At 44.8% G+C, this 21,928-nt stretch overlaps 1 protein-coding gene across 1 annotated transcript; it reads left to right on the top strand.

The window, feature by feature from the left end:
- The first annotated feature begins 6,033 nt into the window (after positions 1 to 6,033).
- LOC144510435 (serine/threonine-protein kinase SBK1-like) lies at positions 6,034 to 20,066 on the top strand. The gene is made up of 5 exons (XM_078239882.1): positions 6,034 to 6,086; positions 10,877 to 10,936; positions 13,240 to 13,436; positions 16,605 to 16,807; positions 19,278 to 20,066. Exons 1-5 carry the CDS (start codon positions 6,034 to 6,036, stop codon positions 20,064 to 20,066), a joined length of 1,302 nt encoding a protein of 433 aa, XP_078096008.1.
- The last annotated feature ends 1,862 nt before the right edge of the window (positions 20,067 to 21,928 follow it).

Below are 21,928 nucleotides of genomic sequence, written 5' to 3'. Positions count from 1 at the left end.
CCGCCCTCTGAGGAATCAGTCTGGTGAACCTTTGTTGCACACCCTCTACAGCAAGTATATTCTTCCTTAGGTAAGGAGGCCAAATTGTGCACAATACTCCAGATGCAGTTTCACCAAGGCTCTATACCAGGGTTTCCCAAACTTCTTTGGCCATGGAACCCTTTTAACCTCCCAAGAGTACTGACAGAAACCCTGGGAAACATCCTTATTATGTTGGAAGAGTTAAACCACAAAAAATTGCTTTTGCGCCGTTGGTACAAACATTCAAAAACAAATTTACAGAAGTATTTCTATTTCTTACATGTATACATTTATTATAATTAAAAAGTTCTCTTATTCAAAGTACTTAAGTCTTAACTTTTTGTCATTTTTAATAGGAGGAGTGATGCTGCTTCTTTCGCTCACAAGTTCATTTAATATTAGGAGTGTTGCTGGAGAGCAATTCATACATACACACAGACTCTCGCCCTCTCTCTCCCACACACCCGACTCCCTTCACTCCCTCAGCCACTCTACCACTCACCTCCCTCTCGCTCTCTCACACATGCACACACACTCTCACCTCTTTCCCTTGCTCCATGGGCACTTTTTCCCTTGCTCCAAGGCTTCTGCTTTACTTGCTCCATGACCACATCCCCTCCCACCCCATTCGCCCGCTGCCTCCCTCACTCCATGGCTGCTTCCCCTCCCACCCGATGGCTAATACCTACCTCGCTCCGCCATCCTCTCTCTTCCTTGCTCTCATCCTGGCCTGGACCTTCGATGACTTATTTTCCCTCATTTCCAGTTTATCCAATCAGAGGCTGGCTTCTTACTGCATAGGCTGTTCACTAGTGAGCCCCATGAAGGGCAAAACCAATCTAACTGGACAAGAAGCTTCATAGTATTTTTCAAATTTTAGTGTTGTGTCTTACAGCGTGAAGATTGCGCTGGATGAAATATACACCACTACGAATAGCTTTGAGACGAAACATCCCGAGGCCTTGTTCTTCGTGACCGGGGACTTCAATCAGGCCAAGCTCAAGAGCGTACTACCAAATTACCACCAACACGTCTCCTGCTCCACCAGAGGCCCAAACATCCTAAACCACTGCTACACAAATATCAAACATGCCTACCGCTCTATCGCCCGCCCACACTTTGGTAAATCAGACCACAAGGCTGTGCTCCTGCTCCCAGCTTACAAGCAAAAACTGAAGCAGGAGAATCCATCAAAGAGAGTCGCACAATGTTGGTCTGAGGAGTCGGATGATCTCCTACAGGGCTGCTTGGAGTCAGTGGACTGGTCAGTATTTAAAAATCTGCGACCAGCCTGAACGAGTACACCACTACAGTAACTGATTTCATTAGTAAGTATGTGCCAAAGAAGCAAATCCGTGTGTTCCCCAAATGGAAACCATGGATGAACAGGAATATCCATTGTTTGCTGAAGTCCAGGTCTGAGGCGTTTAAGTCAGGTGACACTGACTATACAAGAAAGCCAGATATGATCTAAGGAGATCCATCAAAGATGCCTAAAGACAATACCGGACCAAGCTAGAGTCCCAGGCTAGCCACACCGACCCCTGCCGACTATGGCAAGGTCTGCAAGACATAACAGGCTACAAGATGAAGGCATGTAAAATTGCCAGCTCCAACGCTCCCCTCCCTGATGAGCTCAATGCATCCGATGCTCATTTTGAGCAAGAGGTCAGCGGGAACATGCCCTCCACCCTGGAAGAACCATTGTAGATGTCAGAGCAGCTTTCTTGAAGGTCAACCCACAGAAAACAACCGGTCTGGATGGGGTACCCAAACGTGCACTCAGATCCTGCACGGTTCAGCTGGCGGAAGTATTCACAGACATCTTCAACCTCTCTTTACAACAATCTGAGGTCCCTATCTGCTTCAAGAAGACGACCATCATCCCGGTACCTAAGAAAAACCAAACAGCATGCCTTAATGACTATCGGCCGGTGGCTCTGACATCCATCATTAAGAAGTGCTTCGAAAGGTTAGTCATGGCACAAATCAATTCCAGCCTCCCGGACTACCTGGATCCACTACAGTTTGCCTACTGCCGCAATAGGTCCACAGCAGACGCCATTTCCCTGGCCCTGGAACACCTAGGTAACAAGGACACCTATGTCAGACTCCTATTTATTGACTACAGCTCAGCCTTCAACACTATTATTCCCACAAAACACATCTCCAAACTCCGTGGCCTGGGCCTTGGCACCTCCCTTTGCGACTGGATCCTGAACTTCCTAACTCACAGACCACAATCAGTAAGGATAGGCATCAACACCTCCTCCACGATCATCCTCAACGCCGGTGCCCCACAAGGCTGTGTTCTCAGCCCCCTACTATACTCCTTGTACACCTATGACTGTGCGGCCAAATTCCCCTCCAATTCGATTTTCAAGTTTGCTGACGACACCACCATGGTGGGTCGGATCTCAAACAATGACGAGACAGAGTACAGGAATGAGATAGAGAATCTGGTGAATTGGTGCGGCAACAATAATCTCTCCCTCTATGTCAACAAAATGAAGAAGATTGTCATCGACTTCAGGAAACGTAAAGGAGAACATGTTCCTGTCTACATCAATGGGGACGAAGTAGAAAGGGTCGACAGTTTCAGGTTTTTAGGTGTCCAGATCAGCAACATCCTGTCCTGGTCCCCCCATGCTGACACTATAGTTAAGACAGCCCACCAACGCCTCTACTTTCTCAGAAGACTAAGAAAATTTGGCATGTCAACTACGACTCTCACCAACTTTTACAGATGCACCATAGAAAGCATCCTTTCTGGTTGTATCACAGCTTGGTATGGCTCCTGCTCTGCCCAAGACCACAAGGAACTACAAAAGGTCGTGAATGTAGCCCAATCCATCACGCAAACCAGCCTCCCATCCATTGGCTCTGTCTATACTTCCCGCTGCCTTGGCAAAGCAGCCAGCATAATTAAGGACCCCACGCACCCCGGACATTCTCTCTTCCACCTTCTTCCATCGGGAAAAAGATACAAAAGTCTGAGGTCACGTACCAACCGACTCAAGAACAGCTTCTTCCCTGCTGCTGTCAGACTTTTGAACGGACTTACTTTGCATTAAGTTGATCTTTCTCTACACCCTAGCTATGATTGTAACACTATATTCTGCACTCTCTCGTTTCCTTCTCTATGAACGGTTGGTTTTGTCTGTATAGCGTGCAAGAAACAATACTTTTCACTGTATGTTAATACATGTGACAATAATAAATCAAATCAAAAATTTAGTTAGGGAGACATTGCAGGTATCAGTGACTAAACATCTGGATATGCAGATTGGTGTCATCAGCATATTGTTTTGATTCTGTATCTTTCAAGGACTAAGGAGGTCAATGCCCCTAAAAGACTGTTACATTTATTCATAGTAAATGTCTCTCTTTCTGGTAACAAAGCAATATTTAGTCCAGCAATCTAATTTATAATTAATTTTACGTGGCTCACTCTTTAAAAAACTCAATAAGCAAAATCTTTCCCAAAGCTAAATAAGTATACACTAATCTGACTATTTTTTTTCCATTCTTTAGAATTTCCACAAGATTACTGGGATAACATGAACCACTGACTGCTTTTTCTTGGCACATCTTGTCCGGTTAATAATTATTCTCTTACATGAAAAAAGGAGTTGTTGGGTAACAACATCAGATTCTCAGAAACTGATTGCTTCAAAGATACATAATTACTTAGTCTTGAGATTTTGTTAATCTTTTGATTGTGGCGAAAAATAACCACCTATACAGATTAAAAGTGAACCTACTTGATAACATGAAGATTTGACTTGTTTAGTAGATGAACATTGAATATACCTCTGGATCTATCTTATCAGTCATTTGTATGAAATACTCGCGAGTGTTCACTCCTGATGTTTGACTTTCTGGTGTGAAATTCTATAATTCATAATTGTCACACTTGAGCATGTTTTCCTTTTCCAAATCCATTCCCATCTTTCTTGGAACTCAGTGTTTGGATTCCTCCAATCAGGTTTCTGCCCCTGCCACAGTACCAAATTAGCTCATATCAAACTCACAAACAACGTCCTATGTGACTGTGACAAAGATAAATGTTCCCTCCTCATTCTTCTCGACCTATCTTCAGCCTTTGACATGCTTGACCGCACAATCCTTCTTCAGCGCCTTTCCACTGTTGTCCAGCTGGTTGGGACTACTCTCACTCGGGTCCATTCTTATCTACCATAGATCGCACTGTAAAAGTCAACCCAGCAAATAAGATAACTCAATTTTTCTGGCCCCAAAAATCATATTTTTGTATATACTCGGTGTTATTCTCTTGAGCATAAAACTGATTCTAATACATAGATTTGTTTGAAGCACCCGGACCCAGTGGCATGAATAAGATGGATTTTCAAGCTGTCTGTTACATAAGCCTCAGGTTTTGATGTTTTTTTTATTATTCATTCAAGGGACATGTGTATCGTTGGCAAGGCCAGAATTTATTGCCCATCCCTAATTGACCTTGCAAAGGTGGCCTTCTTGAAACAATGCAGTCCATGTAGTACTGTACGTAGGTACAGCCACAATGCTGTTGGAGAATGGGTTCCAGGCTTGTGACCCAGAGACAATGAAGGTAATCTATTTCCAAGTCAGGAGGTGAGTGGCTTGTAGGGAAACATCAAGGCAGTGGTGTCCCCATGTGTCTGCTGTCCTTGTCCTTTAATCTTGATGGTAGCAGTCGTGGGTTTGGAAGGTGCCATCTAAGGAGTCTTGGTGAGATCCCACAGTGCATCTTGTAGATGGTACACACCGCTACCACTGTGTTGATGGTGGAGGGAGTGAATGTTTGTGGATGGGGTGTCAATCAAATGGGTTGCTTTGTCATGGATGGTGTCAAGCTTCTTGAGTGTTTTTGGAGCTGCACTCATCCAGGCAAGGGGAGAATATTCCATCATACTTCTGACTTGTGCCTTGTAGATGGTGGACAGGCTTTGAGGAGTCAGGAGGTGAGTTACCCACTTCAGATTTCCTAGCCTCTAACCTGCTCCTGTAGCCACAGTATTTATATGGCTCCTGGCATGCTTTCTTGCATTCTTCATTGAACCAGGGTGGATCCCCCACTTGAATGTGATGGTGGAGTGGCAGATATGCTGGGCCATGAGGTTACAGATGGTTATTGAATATAATTCTGCTGCTGCTGATGACCCACAGCTGGATGCCCAGTTTTGAGTTGCTAAATCTGAGGCTACAGTAATAGATAGTGGCAAGGCCATAAAGGGATTTGAAAACAAGGATGAAATGTTAAAGTTGAGAAATTGCCAGGCTGATAGCCAACATATGTCCACAACACCAGAGTGATGGGTGAGCAATATTTGATGTGAGTTAGGGTACAGGAAGCAGAGTTTTGGATAATTGTAAAGCACTGGCATAATAAAGGGAAAAATACATCAAAGGTGTTGAACTGTGATTCTAATAATAAATAGGGCCCAAGTTTAACTCTGTGTAAGTGAATGGGATTTGAATGATCTCACACTATCTCACACTAAATATGGTGCTGAAATGACACAGTCCATGTAGTGACGGAGGAGTTGGCCAGAGTTGATTGGAAAGGGAGCCTAGCAGGGAAGACAGTGGAACAGCAATGGCAGCAGTTTTTGAGATTTATTCGGGAGGCACAACAGAAATTCATCCCAAGGAGGAGGAAACATACTAAGGGGAGGACGAGGCATCCATGGCTGACGAGGGAAGTCAAGGACAGCATAAAAGCAAATGAAGAAGCATACGAAGTGGCAAGGATTAGTGGGAAGCCAGAGGATTGGGAAGCCTTTAAAAGCGAGCAGAGAACAACTAAAAAAGCAATAAGGGGGGAGAAGATGAAATATGAGTGTAAGCTAGCTAGTAATATAAAAAAAAGGAAGAGTTTTTTTTCAATATATAAAAGGTAAGAGAGAGGCAAAAAGAGCCATTAGACCACTGGAAAGTGGGGCTGGTGAAGTAATAATAGGAAACAAAGCAATGACAGAGGAACTGAATAGTTACTTTGCATCAGTCCTCATGGAAAAGACACCAGTGGGACGCCAGAGTTCCAGGAAAGTCAGGGGGCACAGGTGAGTGTAGTGGCCATCACTAAGGAGAAGGTTCTGGGGAAACAGAAAGATCTGAAGGTGGATAAATCACCTGGACCAGATGGACTACATCCCAGATATAGAGATAGCTGAGGAAATTGTGGAGGTATTGGTGGTGATCTTTCAGGAATCACTGGAGGCAGGAAGGGTACCAGAGGACTGGAAAATAGCAAATGTAACACTGCTGTCTAAGAAGGGAGGGAGGCAGCAGATGGGAAATTATAGGCCGGTTAGCCTGACTTCGGTCATTGGCAAGATTTTAGAGTCCATTATTAAAGATGAGATCGTAGAGTACTTGGAATGCATGATAAAGTAGGTCTAAGTCAGCACGGCTTTGTCAAGGAGAGGTCATGTCTGACAAATCTGTTAGTGTTCTTTGAGGAGGTAACAAGGAAGTTAGATAAAGGAGAACCAGTGGACGTGATTTATTTAGATTTCCAGAAGGCCTTTGACAAGGTGCCGCATAGGAGACTGTTAATTAAGTTAAGTGCCCATGGTGTTAAGGGTAAGATCCTGGCATGGATAGAGGATTGGCTGACTGGCAGAAGGCAGAGAGTGGGAATAAAGGGGTCTTTTTCAGGATGGCAGCCGGTGACTAGTGCTGTGCCTCAGGGGTCAGTGCTGGGACCACAACTTTTCACAATATACATTAACAATTTGGAGGAAGGAACTGAAGGCACCGTTGCTAAGTTTGCAGATGATACAAAGATATGTAGAGGGACAGGTAGTATTGAGGAAGCAGGGGGGCTGCAGGAGGGCTTGGACAGGTTAGGAGAGTGGGCAAAGAAGTGGCAGATGGAATACAGTGAGGAAAAGTGTGAGGTTATGCACTTTGGAAGGAGGAATGGAGGCATAGACTATTTTCTAAATGGGAAAATGCTTAGGAAATCAGAAACACAATGGGATTTGGGAGTCATTGTTCAAGATTCTCTTAAGGTTAACGTGCAGGTTCAGTTGGTAGTTAGGAAGGCAAATGCAATGTTAGCATTCATGTCGAGGGGGCTAGAATACAAGAGCAGGGATGTACTTCTGAGGCTGTATAAGGCTCTGGTCAGACCCCATTTGGAGTATTGTGAGCAGTTTTGGGCCCCATATTTAAGGAAGGATGTGCTGGCCTTGGAAAGGGTCCAGAGGAAGTTCACAAGAATGATCCTTGGAATGAAGAGCTTGTTGTATGAGGAACGGATGAGGATTCTGGGTCTGTACTCGTTGGATGGAAATTAGAAGGATGAGGGGGGATCTTATTGAAACTTACAGGATAATGCAAGGCCTGGATAGAGTGGACATGGAGAGGATGTTTCCACTAGTAGGAAAAACTAGAACCAGAGGGTACAACCTCAGGCTAAAGGGACGATCTTTTAAAACAGAGATGAGGAGGAATTTCTTCAGCCAGAGAGTGGTGAATCTGTGGAACTCTTTGCTGCAGAAAGCTGGAGGCCGGGTCATTGAGTGCCTTTAAGACAGAGATAGATAGGTTCTTGATTAATAAGGGGATCGGGGTTATGGGGAAAAGGCAGGAGAATGGGGATGAGAAAAATATCAGCCATGATTGAATGGCAGAGCAGACTCGATGGGCCGAGTGGCCTAATTCTGCTCCCATGTCTTATGGTTTTATGGCCTAAATACTGTACAGTGATGCGGTACAAAAGCAAAATACAATGGGTGTTGATAATCTGGAATCCCCCTCCCCCCAGAAAATTCTAGAAATATTCAGCAGATCTGGGATCATCTGTGGAGAGCGAAACGGAGTTAACGTCAGTGACACTTCTGAAGAGTTAGGAAAGGTTTTCCGAGTTCTGATGAAAGGTTTTGGAACTGAAATAACTGTTTTTCCATCTGGCTGCTGCCAGATCTGCTGAGCATCGCCACTATCTTCTGTTTTGATTTCAGTATTGTGATACTGTTTATGTTTTCTGGCATAAAGCAACGGGAATTAGGTGGGAACTGTGTGAAGGAGGTGGGAAATTGTGCATTGGCTGGGATGGACTCTAGGACCCAGCGCTGTGCGGGTGTGGGGCGGAGCAGCCTGGAGCGGGATATCAGTGAATGAGCGGTGAGCCCGGGACAGAGCCAGGGAGTGGAGTAGCAGCAGCGTGAGAGGCAGCAGCCGTCCTGTAATAAACAGGGCGGGAAGAATCTGAGCTTTATCCCAGCAAAGAGAGAGAGAGAACTGGAATTCAGGAGGAAGAGCAGAACAGCCTGACATAGAAACAAGGACTGAGCGTTAGAGGAACAAAGGACAAAGGAACCGCTACAGGACTGCAGCTGAGATGTGATGTAGAGACTTGCTCAGTGACCAAGCAGCGGTGAATAAAGGAGGGGGGGGGGCTGCAGTCCAGCTACCCTGTTCTTCTCGTCCCTACTCCCCCTTTCATCGCAATCTCACACTTCACCCCAAGGGGAGGAAGCTCCCACATTCCAACTGGGCAACAAACAGGAAAGGCTGGAAGAGCCGAGGGAGAAGGAGCATGAGGAAGCGGCTCAGGTGTCCAGAAGCTGCAGGTGAGTCTGAACGCCCGGAGAGGGTGCAGTCCGGGATCACAACCAGACCCACACAGGGTAAGCGAACCTGTTTTCTGCCACTTGAGCGGTGGCAGAAGCACCTTTGATGTAACTGTTTGGGAGCAGGTACGAGGGAGAACTCTGTCTGAGGTTTAGATCCCTGGTCCTCACTGGTCCTTTCCATTGGATAAAGCTTGAAATCACTCCAGGGTATTTCAGAGTTGTGACATTAATATCAAATGTTTTTATTCAGTTTGAACTCGGTCTCCGTTAATACAGGTGGCCTGGAACAGCCAACAATTCTGGATGTTTGAAGAGGTGTGATTTCCTGTTAATGTTTGAGACGTTCTAAAGTTGCAGTTGCTTTCTGTATTTTCTGGTGTGTCGGAAGACAACTCCAAGTGTTTGAATTGCCTGTCGTATGGGCGAGAATTTTTAATCCCTTCCCTTTCTAACTTGAGAGTTTTCCTTCTGAATGTTAGCCCTGTTCCTGCTTCTTCTGACCGTGCTGATTCCGCACTGGAATACAGGGATGCAGCTCCACACATCCTCGTTCTTCACCTTTGAACAATATAATCAACGCAAAGGCAGCAGTAAAACCTGGGATCTCCCTGATCACTGGTTTTGTTGGTCAGTATTTACCAAGTACAGTCACTATATTATGCACCACAACAACAAAAATGCTGGGAAATCTCAGCAGGTCTGACAGCATCTGTGGAGAGAGACTTCAGCATCCGCAGTCATCTGCTTTTGTACTATATTGTGCAGGTTGGGGATCTGTTGATCACTCCAGAGAAGTACAGTTCTTAAAGGTGGATTTTTGTGAGAAAAATGTTTCTTCATCTTAAGATATTCTCTGAAACTGCCTGTAAACCAGTGTATCATCCGAAGCTTTCAACATTGACTAGATTTAAAGATATGAGTAATGTCATAGAAATACTACAGTGCAGAAGGAGGCCATTCGGCCCAACAACAATCCCACCCTATCCCCAGCACCCCACACATTTACCCCACTAATCCCTCTAACCTACACATCCCGGGACACTAAGGGGCAATTTAGCATGGCCAATCAATCTAAACGCACACCTTTGGACTGCGGGAGGACACCGGAGCATGCGGAGGAAAACCACGCAAATACTGGCAGAATGTGCAAACTCCGCACAGACAGTGACCCAAGCCGGGAATCGAACGCAGGTCCCTGGAGCTGTGAGGCAGCAGTGCTAACCACCGTGCCGTCATGTATCAGTCTAGAGTGTGTGCTGGTGTGTATGGTGAGTGCGGGGCGGGAATGTGAAACAGTGTGTGCGCCTGTATAGTTTCTGTCCTGCGGAGAGCAAAGGTGTGGCTCAGTGGTAGCACGCTCCTCTCTAAATCAGAGCACTGTGGATTGGAACTTCAAACAGGAAACATGTGTAACATCCAGGTTGAGGATGTGCTGCACTATCTTTCAAATGAAATATTAAACCAAAATCCCATTTGCCCTTTCAGGCGAATGTAAAAGATTCCCAGGGCACTATTGGAAGGAAAGTTCTCCATGTCTTGAGCCAATGTTTATCCTGAAACCAGTAAATTGATTGTTTGTTATTGGTGTTTGTGTGGCCTTACAGTACACTCAGTGGCTGCTGTGTTTCCTATAAAGCTTTCTCCATTCAAGCTTTATCCATTGATTGCGCTTGGAACAGTATTTAATTGGCTGTGAAATGTTTCGGGATGCCCTCAGGTTATGAAGTGCAAGTCTCTTTAGCCTATGCAACGGGTTCTTCCTACGGTTTGACTGACTGTCCGAAAATTAGCTTGGAAATTATTCTTAATGTGTTTTTTTACGTCTCTTTGGAGGTTGCAGTGCAAAATCTCTGTTCATAATCCAGCTGTTTCTTGAAGCGTTCAAGGGTTTTTTCCACTTCCACTTCCCCATAGACTGCCGGCCCAGCTTTTGTGTAACGAGGTTGTTCAATCCTAAATTTACCTTTCAAGGATTTGAATCTCTGACCCCTTGACACTGCTGTGGTCCTGAGCGCTGGGGTTGGGTGTCCAGTTACTGACTATGGTCCATGTTGCAAGTGGTCCAGGCAGCTGCAAGACTTGGTCTAAGAAGCTGTGAGGTTTATCGATTGCATTGGAGTCTCTGGGACTGTGTAGTTTTACAATGGCACATTTTGGCCTGTACACTCGGTCAAAAATGTCCTTTGGCAATGCCAATGCTGTGTAACAGGGGCCAACAACGATTCAAGGGTCGCCTTTGACTTATGTTTGCCCTTTTTTGCCACCAGATTTAAACGCAATACCCACTTACAGCTGGTGAAATCGTCCAGGATGTCTGATTACTGGAAGTACCTGGTGGCTTGCACATGGCTGGTAAAGGATTTGATCGAGGGAAACCTCTGGGTGTGCAGAGAATAAGTGTAAACAATGTCTTTCCCACCTTGGTTTGTCTGTTTCACCGTTTTGTTGATGACCCTGCTGGCTTTTTGCTCCTGGGGTTTGCTCCTGACACTAACTTCTTTTCCCTCTCTAAGTGCCCTGATATCGCATCTCTCTGCCAGACTGGGTGGAAATGAGCTGATTTCATAGACTTTAGTTGAGATAGTTGCCTGGTGTTTCTGAAACCAGGCGGTTAATTACCTCCAGTGCACTGGGCATGTTCCATCTCTCGATGCCACTCAAACAGGAACAACTAAATGTAAAAAGACCACGATCCATCTCGTTCACCGTCTGTTATCCTGTAATGATATAATGATGCTGTTGACTAATCACCGCAATCAATCTCTGTCAATTAGTCTAACACAGACCCAGACACGAGGTGAGGAAACTCCTATTGGTGGAGGGCTTTGGTCCAAAGTCGCCTACTCCTCCCAAGCACCGCAGGCTTCACTTACCAGATGGCATGTTTCAGATCACCCAAATCCCATTCCCCACTCTCTTGGGGAAAAAAGATCACATTTGTCTTTGAATTAAATAGTTTTCCACTAATGCGCAGTGCCTGTAGTCTAACATCAATTTGGGCGAACTTCGCTGTAGCTCAGTGTGCACATAATACAATGGTGTACAAACTAGCAGGAATGCAGTGATGCAAATGTTGGACATGTAGCTCTGAATTTGAGCAGAGGACAAGAATCCACGGAGGGATTCTGAAAGAAAATGCTGCCAGTATCAAAGACTGAAAGGATTTTGCGGTAGGTAATGGCATCCACGGAGCCATGCAGATCAGAAGGCTCCAAGTGTGCTCTCAGTTAGCTGGGACAGTGGCGTGGGCTCCCTGTTGGTGTGTGTGTGTGTGTGTATGTGTGTGTCTACAAGGTGGGTGAGAACAGTCTTGAGCTTCCCGCTGAACTGCACTGTCGAGGTTTACGCCTGATGGACAGCCATTGAGCATGGTGTTGGAGAGTAGCCAGTACCTGGAGCTGTACTTCAATATACTGAGTCAGTGTCTTAGGAGGCGAGGGAGAAAAAAATGGGAAGAGGCAAAGAACTGGTTAAAGAAAATGGAAAGCTCCTAAAACGCTGTAGCTGTTAATGGAGCTGATTAAATCGGTTACTGGTTGATGAATGTGCTGGATTTCAAATACTCTCGACGAACCTGGCTGACGCAAAGAATAGAAATATGTCACGTCCTCAGAGATTGAAAGTGAAATGGAGAAAGAGAGAGACAGATGGAAGGGCTCCAGCTCATGCCACTACACCGCACCTGACCTGCTTTTTTGGTGGTAAGTCATTCATATGAAGTTGTTGTACCTGCATTTGACCGAGATAAAATGTTTCCTGTGTGCCGACGCTTTCAGCTGCAGCCCGCCCCTCTCCGAACTGCACTTTTCTTGTGGTTTCATCTTTTGTGGACACTGTTGTTCAGTGGACAAAAAAAGGTTATCAGACATCCGAGCTTCATGTAGGCTGTGGTGACGGAGCACTGTCTTTCAGTAGGGTCGCCTACATTGTGGTCAATGTGACACAAGCTTCCAGGAAGACCTCGGCATCGTTTAAGAAACGATTGGAGACTGAAACCCCCACATGGCTGCGTGATGCTGGGACCTGATCAGAGACTTGCCTGGTCAGGTTGCAGAGCTCCTGCTTCGTTTAGTTCCCAATCTGGACTGTGCCAAGTAAGGAGGGGGTACAAATGCTGTGACTCCCAATGTGGCTGTGAAAGGAACTTTATACATGCAAGTTCGTCTTCTCAGAGTGGAGGAAGTAGGTTGCAAGTCTTGGGTGAGAGATTAGAACCAGATTGTGTTATTATTGGATGGATAGTTCACAATCTCATTCCATTATCATCGGAGGCCAGGGGCCCATTACAGCACTGAGTGGTGGTGGGAAATGAGGGGAGGCATCTAATCAGCCGTCCGTTATAAATCAGTCTTGAATTTTCCTACCATTTCCTTCAAAGCGAAATCTAATCGGGGACGATGTTCAATGGGCGGCTGACTGGCTCTCGTCCAAAATTAAAATAATCCACTTAGAAATGTCAGTTTTCTTCTGAATAACATTGTTCTTGTAGTTGAAGGAGTTTAAATGAGGAAAGGTTGAGATATACATCCACACTGCGGAATCTTTAATCTGCTTAGATGTTTCATGTGCTGGCCACTCCCGCAGTTGGATGTTTTAGTAACCGCTTGTTTTTTTTTTGGCTTGTTTCCAGTGCTAGGATGAATGTCTGTGGGACTGAGCAGGACTTGACTCGAAGCTCATATGGCATGCTGGGCGACACACAGGACATGCAGGCGATGGCGGTGCGGAGTCTATCGGCCTCGGATATTCATAAGCATTATGATTTCATCCGAGAACTGGGCAAAGGAACGTACGGCAAGGTGGAGCTCGTCATTCACAAAATCGCAGGTAACTCCAGGCAAACACGTAAACAGTTCCGCGGTGCCGGCTGCCCTCAAACTCAGTGTGGACACTGCGTGCTGAATATGGACGGAACACACCGGCCACTGGGCAGAGCTACAGCTGTGGGTAAACATCACGTGTTTCGAAAATGAACAGAACAGAGCTCTGAAGGTGGCATGGTGACACAATGTTAGCACTGCTGCCTCACAGCGCCAGCGACCCGGGTCACTATCTGTGTGGAGTCTGCACATCCTTCCCGTGTCTGCGTGGGTTTCCTCCGGGTGCTCTGGTTTCATCATAGAAACCCTACAGTACAAAAAGAGGCCATTCGGCCCATCGAGTCTGCACCGACCACAATCCCACTCAAGCCCTACCCCCATATCCCTACATATTTTGCCCACTAATCCCTCTAACCTACGCATCTCAGGACACTAAGGGGCAATTTTAGCATAGCCAATCAACCTAACCCGCACATCTTTGGACAATGGGAGGAAACCGGAGCACCCAGAGGAAACCCACGCAGACACGAGGAGAATGTGCAAACTCCAGACAGTGACCCAAGCCGGGAATCGAACCTAGGTCCCTGGAGCTGTGAAGCAGCAGTGCTAACCACTGTGCTACTGTGCCGCCCGTTTCCTCCCGCACCCCAAAGATGTGCAGGTGAGGTTGATTGGCCATGCTAAATTGCCCCTTAGTGTCGGGGCATTAACAGGGTAAATATGTGGGGTTACAGGGATAGGACCTGGATGGGATTGTGGTCAGTGCAGACTCGATGGGCCAAATGGCCTCCTTCTAAACATTTTTTAAAAGTCCATATGGACTTGAAACATTAATTCTGTTTCTCTCTCCACAGATGCTGCCAAATCTGCTGAGGTTTTCCAGCATTTTCTGTTTTTATTTTAGAGCTTCAATGGGTTAGAGTTGCCTTCTGTAGCAAAACGTTTCCTCTCCCCCAATTGGGGAGTGATTATTCCCAATTGGTAGGAATAAGGTAGCAGCCTGGAGAGTGACTGGAATGGAGGATAAGAATAAATTCTGTCAGTAGAAAAAGAGGGAATGGGTGGATTGAGACTCTAGGGGACCAGGAACAAAGATGGTTCAGAATATTTCAGCGAGCAAACCAGAAAGATTGAGAGATTTATTCCCTGTTTAACTCGCACCAATAGAGTAATATTTTTTGTCTTGTTTGAGTACAAAATGGAACTAGAAAATCCTGGGGTCGGAAAGGATAGAAGCGAAGAGTAGCCTGCAGGGATTGGACAGTGCTTACTGCACTATTACAATATCTGCCATCACATTCTCCTGCCTATTTAGGAAGCGGCAACACACCTTGTAGTAATTGAGTCCATGGCTTCTCTGTGTTTAAGTATGCCTCTCTGCCTGCCTCTTTGACTCTTGCTCTAACACACTCTTTGTTGCTGCTTGTCTGTCTGCCTTTTATCTACTGTCCGAGAACATGTTTCGCAATAGTGACTTTATGTTGGGTATGCTTGGAGCTGGGTTATTTCAATGTACAACGTGTCTGTTCCGCAGGTTGTGTGGAGTATCATCACCGCCTATCCCCCTTCCCGCTCCCTCCCAAATCAGAGAGCAGATTACAAGTGGAAGGGTGGGATGGTTTGGTGTGTTTGAAAGATATGGCGAAACAGTGGATATAGGAAGATGGGATGGGACGTGTGTGTGTGGTTGGGGGGGGGGGGGGGGGCGGTATTGAGGGCAGTGTGAGAAGGTGGGCTGATATGAATGTTTTGAGTGCGGAGTCCGTGTGCATTGCATTTGCACACGGATAAAGGTCAGTATTCTGGCTTGGGTTTGAGTTTAACACCGGGATATTTTAGTGTTCTCAAATAGCGGTCTGAGCTGAAACGACTTTTAATCTCCTGTTGCTGTTCAATTGTTGCTAAGCAACATGGCGCATTTCATAGAAAGCCAAGGAACGTAAAGAAGTCAGCACTTGTCCTGCATTCAGTGTCTCACTTACAAAGAGCTTGTGTTTAGTGGAATGAGGGCCGCTCTCGTTTCTTTCACTACCTCTTCAGTACCCATTCTAAGCACTCTCGCCTTCACCTCTGTTGTTCACTGCCTCTCTTTAGCATGGAGCTGAATGCTCAACAATACCAACAAAGGAAACTGGCAAGAGAGTTCCCTGAGCGTTAAAAAAAACAGCATCAGAGATTAGGAATGTACATTCAGAGCTCTCTGCTGTTGACTATGTTATGAATTAGCTGATTCGACCGCTAATTTTAACTAGCCTATTTTTCACCAATGTAAGATGGACACTGTAACTAGGTCAGCAGCTTCCTCGCAGTGAGTCTGCAGCCGTGACTTAAGTCTGAGGAGTGCTGGAGATTAACCCGATAAAGACAACTCACTCCCTGAAGTTTCCTTACTTAACCCCCTCATCTTCAGCCACCTCACATCAACTGTAATCCCAATCGATTTCTTATATTAATCCCACCAAAGCAGTGCTTTCATCTGGAATAACTCGGGCACCTGAGTGGTAAAACGCCCCGAGCAAGGCTGTCACCGATGCGAGACTGAGAGTTGACATTAATAAAGAGCAAAGATTTGAAAATGTAAACTGTATGGTATGAATGGAAGCCTGGAGAAGGTGATGCCTTTTAATAAGAGCTGCATAGAAACATTGAGCCTCTCTTAATTACAATCAGTCATTCTGCAAATTGCTGCATGTTGGGAATAAATGTCTGTCCATAGCCCAGCTCTCGTACACTATTTGTAAAAATGAACTTAATTCTACCCATAAACAGTAGGTAAAAAGAAAACTGTATCACTTCTGTCCCAATATCATCTCCTGCCTGTGTCCAGTGTGAAATGAGTGTGGAAACCGGGTGAGCTGTGGCACACCTGATGATAGAGCTGGTATCTGAGAGTGGGGCAGGCTGTTTGTGACGGAGAGTTAGTATGGGAGAGAAGAACAGAATGTGAGTTTCTATTTATAGGTCCAAGCCTCACTCCTGTGATTTGAGGGCATAATCTAGTCTGACAATTGCAGAAAGTGTTGGGAGCCTCTTGCTGCACATCCTCACCCAGAGGCTTTGGGTTTTGTTATGGACAATTAGTTCTCTTTACTCCCTTCACAGTCAATCCTTGTTGCTGCCTGAGTCAGTCTCACATGCCCTGTTCTTATTACTGCATCTTCTTTTCTCTCCGCAGGAACCAAAATGGCTTTAAAGTTTTTGAACAAAAATAAAACAAAGCTGAAGAATTTCTTGAGAGAGTATAGTGTCACTAACAACCTCTCCTCCAACCCCTTCATCATCAAAGTCTTTGACATTGTCTTTGAGACTGAAGACTGCTATGTGTTTGGTCAGGAGTATGCTCCAGGAGGAGATTTGTTCGATATCATCCCTCCCCAGGTGAGGGGCGAGCAATTTCCAGAATCCTTTCAAGGAAGAAAATATAAGTAAAGAAATGTTATAGGCAGTTCTTATCAGATGGAGGTTAGTTATCCTTTGGGCATTGGTAGGGATTGTGAGAAACACTTTCTTTTTAAATTTATTATTTCATGGGACGACACAGTGGCACAGTGTGTTAGCCGTGCTGCCTCACAGCGCCAGGGACCAGGGTTCAATTCCGGCCTTGGGTGACTGTCAGTGTGGAGTTTGCACATTCTCCCTGTGTCTGCGTGGGTTTCTTCCCACACTCCAAAGATGTGCAGATTAGGTGGATTGGCCATGTTAAATTGCCCTTTAGTGTCAGGGGGACTAGCTAGGGTAAATGCATGGGATTATGGGGATAGGACCTGGGTGAGTTTGTGGTCGGTGCAGACTCGATGGGTCGAATGACCTCCTTCTGCACTGTAGGATTTCTGCACTGTAGGATTCTATGTACGTGGGAATCACTGGCATTTGTTGCCCATCCATAATTGCCCTTGAACTGTGACTCAATCACAATTAATTGAATTCACATTCTACCAGCTGCAATAGAACAGCACATTAGCCTGGGCATCTAGATTACTAATCCAGTGACATTAGCACTGTGGCACTACTCCCCCTTTGTGAAAAATATTTTATTGGAACATTCATTGTAATAGAGTGTGTCCAGACCCATGGGTTTGATTGTGAGGGTATGAGGTGCTGGGGCTGTTGTTTTGGTATAACTGTGCTGCCATTTGCACTGTACTGTTAATTCCAGTGCTGGTGTGTTGGATCTCATTGAGGCCCTGATGGAATCTTTGTGTTCCCATAATTCCAATTCATCTCTTTGCATTTGGAATCTTGCCCTTGATTCTCTGTAAAACATTGATCCAATAGATGAGGCTTTCACATTTGTATCAGCATATCAATGACTTGAACAAGGGAAATGAAAGTACTATTGTTAAGTTTGCGGATGACACAAAATAAGTGGGAAGGCAAGTGGTGAGGATGATGCAGAGTTTACAAAGGGATATAGACAAGTTAAGTGGGTAAAACTTGGCAAATGGAATATAATGTAGGAAAATGTGAAGTTATGCACTTTGGTAGGAAGAATAAAGGAACTGAATATTACCTAAATGGAGAAAGACTGCAGCTCAGAGGGATTTGGTCACATAAAGCTGGCATGCAAGTTCAGCAGGTAATAAGGAAGGCAAATGGAATATTGACTTTTATTTCTAAGGGAATGGCAAATAAAATAGGGAAATCTTGCTAAAACTATACAAAGCACTAGTTAGACCACTCCTGCCAACAGTTTTGGTCCCCTTATCTAAGGAAATTGGAGGCAGTCCAGAGAAGGTTCACTAATTTGATCCTGGGTATGGAGGGATTTTCTTACGAGGAAAGGTTAAGTAAATTGGGCCATAACTCATTGGAGTTTAGAAGAATGAGAGGTATCTTATTGAGACATGTAGGATTCTCAGGAGACTTGATAGAGTAGATGCTGAGAGGTTGTTTCCCCTTGTGGAGAGTCTAGAACCAGAGAGCATAATCTCAGAGTAAGGGGTCACCTATTTAAAACAGAGATGAGGAGGAATTTCTTCTCTCAGGGGATAGAGAATCTGTGGATTTCTTTACCGCAGAGGGATGTAGAGGCTGGATCGTTAAGTACGTTCAAGGCTGAGATAGACAGATTTTTAATCAGTAAGGGAATCAAGGGTCATGGGAACAAGGCAGGAAAGTAGAGTTGAGGATTATCATATCAGATCAGTCATGATCTCATTGAATGTCAGAGCAGACTTGATCGGCCAAACGGCCCACTTCTGCTCCTATGTCTTATGATGTTATGGTCAATGTTTTGTGGAGCGTCTCCTTGAGATTACAGTGCAGTCAGCAGAGACCATCCCACTGGACAAGTAGGACTTAGTGGTTCATGTAAACTCGGTCAATAGAAGTACAAAGTAACTTATGTTTCAGTCATCCTGGCTGACAAGGGGGCATGAATTAACATATAGAGGAGGAAAATGCAACTAGACGAGAGCAAATGGAAATCAGACTGTTTAAAAATAAAATATTTCATCTGTCTATGTTGAAAATGCTGTCGGGAATGGAAAATTCCTTCATCTTATAACATCAGTTGGGGCCTGGAAATGTCCACAGGCTAGTTGGCACTTGAGTTCAGCAAAATCATTAATTGTTACTGTCAAGTTCTATCAACATCAGTTGTTAAGGCAAATTGAAGTTCAATCTCTGATGACATTCTGTGCGATGCACCACTTTGATAAGGACTGAGCGATGAATTGAGGAACTGGTTTAGAAATATTTTCACTCCAAAAATGGAGAATAGTTTCTAAAGTGCTGGTCTGTCCCCTTCGTTGCACAATAATTAATGACCTTACTTGAAAGGATTAAAAGTTGGGGAGGTGAAAACTGAAACTGGCCACACCTAATTATCTCTTGTCTATCTGTGTAGGTGGGTCTGCCTGAGGACAGTGTGAAGCGCTGCGTGCAGCAGTTGGGTTTAGCTATTGACTACATGCACAGTAAAAGCCTGGTTCACAGGGATATAAAGCCAGAGAACGTCCTCCTGTTCGACAAGGAATGCAGACGGGTGAAGCTGTCTGATTTTGGGATGACACGAAAGGTTGGCTGCAGGGTGAAACGCATCAGTGGAACCATCCCGTACACTGCTCCGGAGATCTGCCAGGCCAACAGGACTGAAGGCTTTCTAGTTGACTGCAGCATTGATGTCTGGGCTTTTGGAGTTCTGATCTTCTGCATGTTGACTGGGAACTTTCCCTGGGAGGCTGCCATGCCGTCTGACACATTCTATGAGGAGTTTGTGCGATGGCAGAGGGGTCGGTTGAATGGGTTTCCCTCGCAGTGGAAAAGATTCACAGACGGAGCCCTCCGGATGTTTCAGAGGCTATTGGCCGTCAATCCAGAGAAAAGATGTTCTGTCAAGGAGGTGTTTTATTTCCTGAAATGTGACTTGATGGTAGAATTGAGGAGGAGGCCTTCCTATCGGTGTAGAACCCATTCCTCCGATAAATCAGCCACGTCGGTGCATAAACAAGAGGGATTGCCCCCCAGCATGCCCACTCCACTGAGAAGAAGCCTCTTGTCAGAAGCAGCTGGTTCCAGGTTCACATCCACATCAATTGAGTCAAGTTCACATCCACCAGGGAGTCGGATGGAGGGAAGACAGGACAAGGGCAAAGGCCGAATGATTGTTGCTACGGCAATTGAAATCTGTGTTTAATTTTCTGATTCTTCTAGTAGGTGTGCACTGTTGTGGAGGAGGAGGTAGTATGTTAGGATTTCCAGTCTTGTGGGTCCTTCAGCTGTGCCACTGAAAGCTTGCATTGTGCTGCAAGATAGAAGTCAGATGGGTTCATCTGGAATGTGCAGGAAGCCCCTACTTGTATAGTGGCAAAGTTTACAAACTGTTTCAAAGGTGTAATGTACCTTTGGACAAAGGGGAGAACTCATTTAGACATAGGCCTTTGCTCTCTGGGACCAGAATTTAAATTCTGCCGAGGATGTTGATTAAAAAAATTGGCTATGAAGATCACTAAATGGAATGAGTTTGTTCAGACTCAGTCCAGCTTTTAGTTGCCATAGGCCTGGAGCACAAAATTTTCCCTTATTTAGCACTGCTTGTCATTATCTGATATTGCATCTAAGAAACCATTCTTCATGTGAATATTGTGAGGTGAATTGAATGAGCGGCATCACAGCCAAGCCTAATTCTGTACTTTGTTAACTTGTACATGTGTGGATTTCCCAATTGGATAATGATGAGCAATGGGGTTACTCAGCATAGATTAGGTGATCAATGTGCTTCAGTGCCACACTGGATTTATCCACTAGGCATTTGGGGAGCTCTCTGGAAGTGTTTGAAGCACAGTAGATTAGTTTGCACATTGCTTTTAATGGCCTACAGCACAAATAGGCCATTTGGCCTAACAGATCCATGCTGTGTTAATGCTCCATTCAAGCCTCCTCCCACTCCTCTTTATCTCATCCCATCAAAATAACTTCTATTTCTTTCTTCCTCATGTACTTAAACTCGTTAACAACAATTTCATCTCCTGTTGTAACAGCCAATCTTTACACAAGATTAATGGTTAGTTCCAATGTTAGGTATTAATCTGTTTTTCTGGATGTTGCAAATAGTTGAATATCAGTAAACTTTCCAGCCCTGATGACTGCATCCCTGGAGTTTTTGAGGGATACTAGTTGGCGAATGATTGCAGACCAGATTTGAATCTCCAACTTGGGCAAGCCCAAGCCTCCATCTTTATTACTTGCAGATAGGATTTCATCAGTGACCATGTTTGGGTTTGTTGTAACTCCTTAATCAACCTTCTTATTTGTTTGTCTAGTTCTGTACATGTATTGTGAGAAACTTTGGCCAGAGTAGATGGTAATAAATCCTTGGGATTTTGTGGGTTTTTTGATGCTTTCAGCTCAATTTCCTTCAGACCTGTTATCCACAAACTTGAGTTTCACTGCCCATTTGTCTTCAGTGACTTTTGCCCAGTGGCCTGTTTGTGCACCCAAGTATTTCTGTGTTACCCTGGTGGTATCGAGTTAACATGGCTCTCTTTTATTTTCTGGTTCTCTTGGAGATTGTACAGGAAACTCTTTCTTTTACTTATAAATAGAATATTGTATTTTATTGACATTGAGCCCCACGTCTTTATTAAAACGTCTATGTTTTTAAGATTCTCAATCATTCCGGCATGTGAGTTGCTGAGGATCATTATATCATCCAAAAAACTGGCGATGAGCAATCAATGAACATATTGTTCAGTTATATTTTCATTCTCCTGTGTTCCAGTTAGCATATCAGGAGGTCCAAGGATATATTGAAGAATAATGGTGATAGTGGACTGCATTGCTTAACACCCCTTTATATGGATGGAATCAATTTTGATGCTATCCCCTCTATAACAGTACTTTTGTCTGTGCATAGATTTTCAACTACTTGAGTGAACCCTCTTAGCACTCTTGAAATCAGTATTGTTTGACCTTTCTTTAAGAATCTCTGGAATGGTGACTGCTTTGAATAATAGAATCAATGGAATGTGGTTTTGTTTTTCAAGTTTAGGAAGTCGC

The sequence above is a fragment of the Mustelus asterias genome, chromosome 23, assembly GCF_964213995.1.
Source record: "Mustelus asterias chromosome 23, sMusAst1.hap1.1, whole genome shotgun sequence".
Lineage (NCBI taxonomy): Eukaryota > Metazoa > Chordata > Chondrichthyes > Carcharhiniformes > Triakidae > Mustelus > Mustelus asterias.
The sequence above is the reverse complement of the archived record's forward strand: the minus strand, read 5'-3'. Positions and strand labels throughout refer to the sequence as shown.

Bases quoted from the DNA above. Each gene is read 5' to 3' on its own strand.
- LOC144510435 (XM_078239882.1), top strand. From the start codon at position 6,034: ATGGAAAAGACACCAGTGGGACGCCAGAGTTCCAGGAAAGTCAGGGGG. The intron at 6,087-10,876 runs GTGAGTGTAGTG...TTTTGCCACCAG, and splicing joins AGGAAAGTCAGGGGGCACAG to ATTTAAACGCAATACCCACT. The intron at 16,808-19,277 runs GTGAGGGGCGAG...CTATCTGTGTAG, and splicing joins TCGATATCATCCCTCCCCAG to GTGGGTCTGCCTGAGGACAG.